At 42.8% G+C, this 12,063-nt stretch overlaps 1 protein-coding gene across 13 annotated transcripts in view; it reads right to left on the bottom strand.

Moving 5' to 3' along the window:
• EXD1 (exonuclease 3'-5' domain containing 1) overlaps positions 1–12,063 on the bottom strand; it is a 35,285-nt gene that overhangs the window by 3,122 nt on the left and 20,100 nt on the right. For all 13 annotated transcript variants that reach the window (XM_073348721.2, XM_078853334.1, XM_073348717.2 and 10 more), the window contains 2 exons: positions 9,781–9,924; positions 8,247–8,438 (listed from right to left, as the gene is read on the bottom strand). In XM_073348721.2, coding sequence (XP_073204822.1) covers positions 8,247–8,438; positions 9,781–9,924 — 336 coding nt within the window. The remainder of the gene's footprint in view (positions 1–8,246; positions 8,439–9,780; positions 9,925–12,063) is intronic.

Genomic DNA, 12,063 nt, shown 5'->3' with positions numbered 1-12,063 from the left:
AACACAAAAAATTTTCAACTTCCTTCTTAAAGGCAACCTACCACAGAAAAAATATTTGGGCTTGTACCTTTCGCTTCTTTATGATGTATAAAGAACTGAAAGGTTTTTAAAAAATCCTTCTGCTCATTTTTACATTAGAAATTTAGGCTGATCTACCCTGAAAGCCTTTCTGTACTAGGGAATTGTAGTAAAAAAAATTCCCACTGACAGCATCACCAGTTCAGCTGCTCTGGTGGTGGGGTCTCTCTTTTAGACAAGGCTCTAGTGGCTTCTGGGGTTTTTACTGCCATGTCATTTAAGCGTTGGTAGAATTCCCTATTGTGAACTGGAGAACTAAGGAAATGACCATACCATAAGAGTAAAAAAGACTGAAAGAAAGAAAAAAACCCTCAACCTCCCCCGCAAAAAAACCTCTCCCCTCCAAAAACCAAACAACTAGGAAGGAAAGGGATTTTTAGACAAAACAAAACCAACAGATTTTAAACTAACACCTATTCCAATACCCAGGGACAATCCAGACTAATGAGCAGCTATGTCACCCCGTCCTCCAACCTAGGGTGCCCTTTATAATGCTTTACTGCTGTTGCCTCTTCCCTGGACTGCTCACAACCAGCTTCCAGCATGCAAGTCACTCCCAGCTACATCTGTGTGTGCTGCAGCCAGCCAACCACATCTTTGTTCTTATCAGCCTTGGTCATACTGCAAGGTGACCCCTACACACTCCCAGTCCCAGATTTCCTCCCAGAAATGTATGTCTTGAATTACCCAGCCCTCTCCTAAGCAGTACAAATTCATATAAAGTCCACATTTCTTTAATAGAAATAATATGCACACGCCACCTTGTTAGCCCAAATAGAGTTTCCCAGACACTTCAACTTAAACATGCTAGATTAGAACAAGCAAAAGTTTATTAACTACAAAGTGAGATTTTAAGTGAGTGCAAGTAATGAGGCATAAAAGTCAGAAACGGTTACAAGAAAAATAAAGGTAAAGTGAACTGGTGCTTAACATAAACTATGTTAAATTCAAAGCAAAGTTTTTCTCACCACATACTCTCAGCAGTCTTACTGACCAAACTGCTTAGGCCAGGACCCCTTTTCCAGTTCAATAGGTGCTTCTTTGTCACCTCTGGAACATGAATTGATGGACAGAGAGGAGGGGTGCGTTCGGGTGTCTGTCTCTCCTTTTTATATTGTCAGTCCCCCTCTTGGAAACCATTTCCAGCTGAGATTCTGGAGACAAAAAGTCTACAGAGAAGGATGTTCCCTGCTGCTTTTCCTCACCTGTTTGGAGTTTCTTTGTCTACCCTTCCTGCTTGATGACTCTGTTTACTACTTAAATGCAAATTAAGTAGCACACACATTCCTTTGTTTGAGACAGACCTGTTTGCCAACTTCTGCTGTGGTTTGGAACATGTGTTAACAACATTATACAGAGAAATATTATAACTTCACATACAATATTGCCACACATTTTATCAGGACAACACTGACCAGCAAATTATGAGTTTTTAGGTGATACCTCTCAAGGCATAGTTTGTTCAACATTTATTATAATAGTGTGTAGGGTGTGGACAGAGGGCTACATTGTCACAAAAGTAAACTTAGCATTCTGGACGGAGGATATCTTTGCTAAATATTCACACCTCCACCCTTTCAATTAAGGTGCAAAAAGTTCACTAACGTGCTTAGAGACAGCAAGCAGGTCCTTCAGCTAAATTAGAGAAGACCATCCCCAATACTGGTTACATCTGAAGCAAGCAGTTTCAGGCCATCCTTATGCATCATAAAGTGGCAAGAAAAATGCAAAATAATTTTTAAAAAATCCTTTAACATGTCACCTTTGAAAGGGACAGGTCAAATCAGATTGACTCCAAAAATCTAGGCTTATAAAAATAAGATTTTTTGTAAGAACAATCTAAAAAATGCTCATGATATGTTCTGGTTATTTAAATTCCAATGGAAGTAGTTGTTTTTTTTTAATTCCCCTACAGCATTTGCAACCCAGACATGTGGTCTTGGCTTAGAGACTTTATGTATGTATTGTTAAATCCCCTATTCATTGCTCTAAGTGCCTACATAACATAAACATACATATTAAAGAATGTCACATTAATACCTACCCAGCCCTTTAGGACCACAACTTTTCTCCTTCCAATCCACTCTCACCCACTTAACCACCCCCTCATAAAGGCCTAGAGAAATAGATAAGCCTCCTAGCTTGCCTGAAGGTCAATGGTTTGGCTCCGCTGGATCAGAATGGTGGTGGTAGTAAATTCTAGTGTAAAACGCTTTTAACTGAAAATGTCCTGTCACTAGCCCTGTCCTGTTTGACCAGGAGGATGTGTGTCTAGCATCTTAAGTGCTGAGGTATCCTACAGGGAGACGGGAAGCCAGGACCTAAACATTTAGGGCTAGGTCACTCGGAAACAAACTCGAAGCCAGTGCAATCTGTGGAACACAAGCATAGCATCCTTCCAATGAGAAGTAAATAGGCAGTCATTCTGTACCAGATGAACCTTCTAAGTAGTTCTCAGGAGTAGTTGTACAGAGCACATTGCAGTGATCTGTTCTAGAAGTGACTGCCATGGTTTCCTGTGTCTCTACAAAAAAGACTGTGACAGGTCTGAATGCAAAAGAAAATGTTGCCAAATATAAATTGAAAAAAGCACTCTTGATCATTTCCTGTAACAAGGACATTGTCCAAATAACACTGTATGCCATTCAGTCCCTTCAGGATCTCATCCATGGCTTTCTGGAACAGGGCAGGTTTTGATGTGATACCAGAAAACCACTTGTTGTAACAAAATAAACCTTTATGTGTGTTGATTGTGAGACGCTGCATCAATCTCTATTTGTAGAGATTATTTGCTATTATTTGCTATTATTTGCAACCTATGCGTTGAGCAAATCCAAATTATTGAAACAACATCTTCCACTAAGAGTAGCAAACAAATCTTCAATAGGAGGTAGTGGATACTGGTCTCCACATAAAGCTGGATTCAGCATCACTTTGAAATCTCCACAAATTTGACCTTAGCCATCCTTCTTGATCACTGGTATAATGGGTGTAGCCCACTCACTGTGTGAAACCAGTGACAAGATGCCAATGTTCACTCAACGGTCCAAATTAGCCTCCACCAGAGGCTTCAGAGCATAAGGCACAACTCTGCACTGGCAATATTTTGGCTGGCTCTCACACTTAACAGTGAGCTTCACTGACTTGTTGCTCATCTGTACAAGTTCTTTTTCAAAAACTTTAGAATGTCTGTCAAGTATTTCCTGAAGATTTTGAGATGCTTTCATGATCGCCTTGATCTCAGTCCAACTCACATTGAGTGTGTCTCAAGCCAAGATCTACCAAATAATTGTGGATACTTTCCTTCAATCACATATTGTAAGTGTAAAACAACTGATTGTCCACCTAGTTGAAACTTCACTTGGAGTATCCCTTTTGGGACCAAACTTTTCTCCAGTATAAGTCTTCAGAACTGTGTAAGTTTATTCCAGAGGAACTAGTGACAAAGTCTGGTGATAGGTAAATACAGAAATCAGTGAGATGGCAGCTCCAATATCATGCTCCATTCTTGTATGAACTCCTTTGATCAAAGGTATGACCCAGATGCCATCGCTGACTCCAGCTTCTGATAACACATGTAATGCTAGGTCTCGGTCACTGTCACTAGAGCTAATCTTTTTCCACATTATGAATTCCCAAATTCCATCTTTTCTTAGGTTCACTCTTCATAGGTGTCTTCTTGGATGGATGGTTACTCTGTGTTGGTTGCTGAGCTGAGCAACAGGTCATGGCAATGTCTCTTTTCTTCTGGCACTTTCTGCAAATAAACTGGCATGGCCAGCAATCCTTCTCAGTGTGCGTAGTTTGGGCACAATGGCCACACAGAAATTGTTTCAGTTCCTGTAGTCTTCTGTCTCACTAATTCATGAGATGAACATCTTGGTTCACACTAAATTCCAGAGACTACTTCACTGCAGTTTCCATTGTAATTGATACTTCAACAGCCTTCTTGAATGTAAGCACTGATACAATCAGTAACTTCTTCCAAACCAGGTCACTGCTTAATCCAGAGAATAACTGATCAATCAGGGCATCACTTAATGTCTACCCAAGCTGACAATGCACAAATAACTTCCTTAGAGCAGCAACAAATTATGTTACCAACTCTCCACTTCCCTGATGGAACCAGTAATGTTCTGCTATCATTGATGTGGTAGAAGAAAAATGCTGTGGATGTAACAGTTTCGGTCACAGTTGGAGATAATAGCAGTCTATATGCCTTCAGACCCATCACTGTCAGGAAGGTTGAAACTCGTTCATTTGGAATGGTGTTGTAGATTACAAATTGCTCAAAACATTTGAGGTACAACACCATTCATGATTTGGATTGTCACCAAATTCACCAGCAATGCCCACAAAAGTTGCCATTTCTTTGTTCTCTTGTTGGACTTCACCTTCCTGAACACCTTTAGTTCCACAGAGAAACTCCTTTTAGTGCACTATCTGTATTCCTTCTGCAGACTTCTTTCTTTGCCTGTATGTGGCCTCCCTCTGCTGGCTATAGACCCTCAGTGCAGGTTTAAACTGCTTGCCAGCCGCTTGCATGTGGTCAATCAATATGGCAGCTTGCTTTCCCCTCACTGCTTTGTTTGCAGGAGCTCCAGGCAGCAACCTCTTCCTTTGTTCTGCTTTTAATTGCCAATTCCCCCTCTCTAGCTGGCTGGTTCACACTGTCCCAGCAGCAAAATCAGCAGTCTGCCACCTTGAGCCTCTAGATAAACTTTTCCCCTTTTTTCATAGTATTATTTGCTTAATGTTTCTTCTTCCTCAGGCAGAGGCATCTGTAGACACTTGTGGGACAGAAATCCTGCATCTCAGAATGATATATTTGGACCCAGCAAAGAAGGAGATAGACACAAAGGGAGCTTATAGGACCACAGCTGTCTGCTGTGCTCCCTTTATTACTCAGGCTGCAAAACTGAAAACAGCAGGAAAGTGAGGCTTTGCACTGGGGAGGGGAGAGCACTCAAACATTCAAAGGGGAAGGATATAGCAGATACTTCTAAATTGGTTTAGTTTAGTTAAGGAACCAAGTTTAATTCAATTCAAAAGTGTCTGCACAGTGATTTTGCAGTGATTTAAATAAATCAGTTTTTAAACACATTTTACTTAAACTGGTGCAACTTTGTGTTTCACAGAAGGCCATAATCTAGTGAACATCTAGTTGTTTCCCCCACACACTGAGATTACCTCTGCTAGTGCAAGTGTAGCTGAAAGCACAGTTACCAACTTTCACGCAGTAAATAAACACCCCGACTTTCACAATAAGCCAAAAATCAAGCTAATCCCGTTTCAAAACAAGGCCAAAACAAACCAATCCCTAAGAACCCCAACACTCTATGTAACTAGATCCTCCCGGCATGCAGTCTGGGACTGTGGTGGGCCCACTGTGCACCCCGACTCTCTCCCCCCCTTGCCCCTGCTTGCCAGGAGCTGATCAAAAAAAAAGAAGCAACAAGCTACAACAAGCAACAGCCAAACAAGCTACAAGGCAAAAACTAGCCAACAAGCAACTCACAAGCCAACTGTTGGGAACACTGGGGCATGGCCACTAGGTAACTCGAGGGGATGGAAGACCACAAGTGTCGATGAAGCCCCCTCGCACTAGGCCCCTGTGTCCTTGCCCCACCCCCTCCTGCCTGGAGGCACTCGCAGCAGCTCTGCGTGCTAGGCCCAAGTGTCCTTGGCCCCCCCGCCTGGAGGCACACACAGCAGTTATGCTGAGAATCTGCAACAGTATGTTGCAGAGTCAGACTGCCTGAAACTAAGCAAGGCCAAACAGGGGAGATATGGAAGAACAATGCTGAATAAAGCAGCTTTATGTATAGTTTAACAAATGATACAGAGAATCAGGGAACTAGCTGGGAACTGGATTGGCTGGCTATATGGATACTTGGAGCAGCTTGCTATTGGATAAGTATGCTGGGAAAAAGGATGTATAAAAGCCTGTGTAACTTCCTGCTCTGTTGTGCAGGATTTGAGATTTTATTCTCCCTGTACCTTTTTGAACCTTCAAATAAACTTTTCTGCTTCTCCACCCCGTTGTGATTATTGGGTGTAGCACACCGGGTAACGAACCACTCAAGCTGTTGTTCAGCCTCTCGGCACTGGGTGCCGGCAACACAACTAAGCCAAAAACAAGTCCAATTTCTGAGGGTTTTTCGTGGGTTTGGCATGACTATGCCAAACAGAAACAGAAGTGAAACCAACTATTTTCACTGTTCCAGATGAGAAGTTTTTTAAAAAGGAAACAGATAGTGTGAAGAAAAATAGATCATCAAATGTAAGAACTATTTAGATTTTAACAGCAATTAAAAAAAAATAAGTAAGGATTTTTTTAAATGAACACAGCCAGATTAATTCCCAATCTAAATCCTATAGCGTCAATGGATTATAACCCAAGATTTGACCCATTGTTAGTATGGATACTCCATCGGAGTAACCCACAAACATTTTTTTTTTTTTGGTGAGCTGGTGGGGAGGGGAAAATAAATTTATGCTTTTTTGCTTCTTTATTACAAATAACAATGGTCTAAAAGGTTGGGTTTGCCCCCACCCCCTTTTTTGGCATGTATGTTACATTAGAAATTCAGGTCCCCTCAGACCTATTTTTCCTGAAAAACTATGGACACCTTTTTCTTCCTTTGCAGGTCACCTTTACAAGAAAAAATGTATTATTATGGCCTCTTCCCCTTCATCTGTGACGCAACAGTGACATCTACTGGATGAAGCATATGAGTAGTCCCATAGGATTTAAATTTGCGCTTTGTTGAATTGGGGCCAGACCAGAAAAAGTTTAGATCGTGTCTCCTTCTTAAAAGTGAGCTACATTATTATTCCTTGTCTCATGTTTCCCATTTAAATGTGGGGCAGAAGAATATTATCAGTAATTTTAGAACATTTTTCCTCTGTGGATATATCCCAGCCTCATTTCTTATTTACAATAGTAATAGCTAATTAAATTAACTCAAGAGTAGGTATTCCAAGACCCAAATCCTGCTGAAGTGCGATCCAGTGATGCAAGAGGATGGATTAGAGGTCCTTTCCAATCACTATCATCTGAATTCTCCAGTGAGTCTAATTCCAGACATACCCTTCAGATATTGAATCCAATGCAGAGATTCTAATGAGGCTTAAGGAAAAAAAAACCTCATTGACCCAAAGTGATTCTCATGCAGGGGACAAGTCAAAAGCCAAAATAAATCATATTAAAGATTTTAAAGATTATAATGATACTTTTTAAAACAATGGCTTCTAAAATTATACACTGAAAGAAAAAAATTCTGCATACTTTTAAAAAATACTCACATATCCAAGACTAACATTTTTTAAACCTTTGATCCCAGGCCCAAATTACATGGTTTCTACTGACATTTGTGCTGATGGTAACTCAGACCTTTAGTACTGTAAACCAGGGATAAAATACTAATGAAGACCCTGATGCTGCAAACACTTATGCAGGTGCTTAATTATTCATGTGTGGAGTCCCATTCAATGGGACGGTTCATAGATATGTTTAACTATATGCACATAAATGTTTACAAGATTGAGGCCTATGGGTGGGCTTTTATGAAGGGAAACCAAATTGGAGAATGCGTCTAAGAGAATTGTTACAGAGAGGGTTATGGAGGTGCTAGTGAATGTAGTGACAGGAGAGGGAACGCAGATGCCTAGGAATATATGCACCAGAATGTACGCACAGAGAGTAGCAAGATCATTTTGAAAAGCATTGCAACTTCTTTCCCTGAAGTCAGCAGCCCTTTGAGCATCCCTGCTGATTCTGGTTTGTGTTACAGTTCTTTCCTCCTGATATCAGGAGTCTTGCAATAACAATCCAGAACCACTTTCATAAGAACATAAGAATGGCCATACTGGATCAGACCAAAGGTCCATCTAACCCAGTATCCTGTTTTCCGACTGTGGCCAATGCCAGGTGCCCCAGACGGAATGAACAGAACAGGTAATCATCAAGTGATCCATCCCCTGTCGCCCATTCCCAGCTTCTGGCAAACAGAGGCTAGGGACACCATCCCTCCCCATCCTGGCTAATAGCCATTGATGGATATTTCAAGATGGATGCTTCCACATTCCTTCAAGTATCACAGGAGCCACTGCAAGGAATTCTGGGATGTGTCTGACAGGCTCTCTGCAAGCAAGAATGTGTCTACCTCTGTGCTCCCCAGCAGATCTGCAGACCCCTCCCGATATGCATTTAAGTATCCATCCACCAAGGTTGTTAAGTCAGACATCATCTCATCCATTAGCCACAAGCGGAGAGGTAGAAGGTAAACGGTTTCCAGAGCCAACACTTTCAGCAGCGAAGGTGGAAGAGGTCTCACAAACCATATATCAGGGGTCTCCTGCATGTCCCAAATATAAATGAAAAAATCCAGTTATTAACCTAGCAAAATTTTTAAGAGCAACTTTTGCTCATGTGCTTCCTTTTCTCATCTGCTCACACTGTATTTCCAGATGCTCATAATATTCCCAGGGCTGTTGAAGCACACACTAGCTATACCATTGCAGTAGCACCCTCTAAGGCCTTCTCTATGCACAAAAGTTTTGCCAGTTTAACTATTCCAATCTAGACATACCCTACATTATCTAAGAGCTTCATGTCTCTTCATGGTTTGTAGTTTTTTTATTATATATTATTATAAATCATAATTTCAAAATTACCTTTTAGAAAATACAATTATGAGCACTGATGGCAAGTGAAGCTTGAACCTGCTGTTGAGGGGACTCATGAGAGGGGCACAAAAGGTCAAGTGCCCCTCCAGCAGGGTCAAGTGCCTCTCCAGCAGTCGGCCCGGCCCCGGGCAGAGAGAAGAAGGAGCAGGGCCAGAGCTGGAAGAGAAGAGGCGGAGTCAGGGCCAGAGCCTCTTCTAGCCACGCTGCCTTGGATGCTGCCTGGTGCAGCTGGGAGAGCACCTGGCTGTGGCAGCAGCAGGCTGCCCTCCACCCAGGTTCAGCTTCTGGAGACAGTGGCCAAGTGACCCAGAGCGCCTTCCTCCCTCCCCGCCCCGGGTATGCTCAGAGTCGTCTCGTGTCCCCAGAAGTCAAGCCTGAGCAGAGAGCAGGCTGCTGCTGCCCCCTCCCCAGACAAGCTCTCTCGCAGCCAGCTACTGCTGCGCACAGAGCATGTTGGGGGGGCTCCAACTCACTCAACTGCTGTCCCGGAAGCCAAGCCTGGGCGGGAGGCAGTCCGCTGACTCTCCCAGGCAGCTGCTGTGCTGTACTGGGCAGAATCTGGGAGTGGCTCCAGGGCCTGGCTGCTAGGGAAAGCAACCAAACATGGCAGGGGGAGCCGGCGCAACAGGAGGACAGAGACCTCCACCCAGGTAACATGGGGTGGGAAGGGGCCATGGAGAGCGCAGGGGCCCCTGGCTGGGGGTGGGGCAGGGAGGAGTCATATAGGGAGGTCACATGTCCTCCCCTTTAGCTGGTGACCCTGAGCATGGGGTGGCACCAGTCGTCTAATGTGCTTCCTAGGTGGTTACAGAGATTGCCTGGATAATACCAAGTAGAGTCAAACTCCCTCAGTTACAATTCCAAACTGCACCAATTAATCTGAGTTTCCTACCATCAAGCTACTTCTCCAACCGACAATCATGATAGACAAACATTTAAAAGGGGCAATGTACAGTTCCTGATTGTCTCCTTAGAGACAATGACTGGTATTGAACTAGCTGAGCCACTCACTTGAACAGCCTGCTGCCTGTACACCAGGAAGGACACCTTTCTGGGGGACATCTTGAGGTGTCGCATCAAGCACTCCTGTAGGGAACTGATCCGATGTGGAAGGAACCCACCTGTTATACTGGAGAAATGCAGGACATCAGCAACCTGCAGAGGGAATATGAAAGGGATCAGTATGTCATGATCAGCATCTGTTGGCCCTAAAAGCAAAGAATATAGAAGTTTGTTACTGGAGAGTAAATTAAAAATAAAATTTCCAAATCATAATCTTTCCATGCCTTCAAATGTCGCTTAGGGCATGAACAAGGCTCCGCCATCCCTGTCTATCCTGGGCCACTCTTAACACATCCTCTAGATAAGTTTGCTGCCATCAAATTAATCCTTATTTCAGCTGTGTACAATCTCAGAGCTAAGAGTTTTCTGCCCACTCCCTTTAAAATGTTACAGTTATGTTTAAGGAGAGTTCCCGTTAGATTCCTTCCTTTCTCACTAAACTTGTTGTTTCTTAAATTATTAAACTACTGACACAAAGGGCTTGACTACACTTATATTTTATAGCGCTCTAACTTGCTGGCTCAGAGGTGCGAAAAATCACCCTGAGGGCAGCAAGCCAGAGCGCTTTAAAGCGCTAGTGTAAACAGGCTCCGATCACTTGGAGCTAATCCCCTCATGGAGGTGGATTACCAGGAGCGCTGGGAGAGCTCTCTCCTGGCGTGCGAGTGCGACCACACTCGCACTTCAGCTCCCGCGACAGCGCTTTGAAGTTTCCAGTGTAGCCATGCCCAAAAATGAGGAAAAATATGATGAAACAAATTTATACACAAAAACGATAAGCTTCAGTATTATAACACAGTAGTAAAGCTACAGAATCAATACTTTCACGAAAGTACATTAAAAGCCACACATAGCACAAAGAGGCTGCATTGAATGTTATATCACCTAACTAATAGCACCTGATTGGGCAGTTACCACAACAATTGTCTCACAGGTAGAAGGTAAATAAAATATTTTTGACAAGCCAGGCAGACTTGGCTGTATCTACACTGGAGATTCTTTTTTTAAACAAATAATTTCATTGTTCCTAATATCTGCACAGCTGTTAGTAACAGCGGGACCATGCCACTGAGTGAGGCATACTGATACATCTTTTGAATTTTCCTCTGAAAAGTTGTTGCTCTTTAAGAACTGGTATTTGCTTGCTATAAAGTGACTCATAAATGAGATCTATGGGTTTGCCTGCACTAAGATGTGGTGACTTCTGGGCACTCTGACTCCAGTGCAATGGAGTGCAGAAAGGAAAACAGGTTGATTCTTCAGTGACTGGTGCACTGAGACAGCAGTGGAAGGACTGTTTGCATCAGTTTAGATATACTGGAAGTGGAATGCATCTGCTCTGCCACTAAACCAATTTACCTCCCACCAAGACAGAGCTGGACTGATTATGAATCAGACAAGAGATCTATCAATGGGGGAGGGAGGGAGTATATGAGCATATTAGTTCCCACCAAAATAAGAGGAGTTATACCAATGCAACTTGCCTGCCTAGACCAGGCACTTACTATGTAGAAAACAATTTGCAGAGCCATCTGCAATGTGTCAGTTAACCATGCAGGAGCCAGAAAACCTGCTCTAGCATGGAAGGTTATCTGATGGTGGGTACTGAAGGAAATGTTTTGCAAAAATTTGCTTGTACAGACAAAACCTATCACTGGCTTGGTGATTCTGATTGATATTTGGCTGCTGGTGGTGACTCTGAACAACAGTTCATCCATCTGCTCCAAAAGTCATTTAATAAAATACGTTTTGGGATGGGTTAGGAGAGAAGCCTTGCATACACTAAGAAAAATTATCCTGCTAGACTACGATTTCAAGAGTTGAGACAAGTAACACTATGCTGACTATGTCTTTTCACAAGTCATGCTTAGCACAATGACTAGCCAAACAACAATTTGTCCCTGTCTACACTGAGTGGAGTCATAGTTGGCATGTGCTGGTTAACTCATTTCTTCACTATCAAGTTCCAACACAATAGCACTTAGTAGTCAAGACAAGCCTCATGCATAGTACTGATGCACCTCTATCACAGCTAGCAACTATGGAACCAGATGCTTTTACCACTGCCTGGTCTATTCTATCACTCTCACTGTTGCTAGCATTTGTGGAGCTGCATCAGCAGTAGACATGTGTGGTCTAACTCATTCACTCTGTTTCTGCACTTGTAACAGGGATGGAAAGAGTAAAAATAGATTTACACTGACTTTATCCAGGGGCCAATCTGGCCTTCAT

Source organism: Lepidochelys kempii, chromosome 6, assembly GCF_965140285.1.
Source record: "Lepidochelys kempii isolate rLepKem1 chromosome 6, rLepKem1.hap1, whole genome shotgun sequence".
NCBI classification, from domain to species: domain Eukaryota; kingdom Metazoa; phylum Chordata; order Testudines; family Cheloniidae; genus Lepidochelys; species Lepidochelys kempii.
This window is presented reverse-complemented; position numbering and strand designations above follow the sequence as displayed.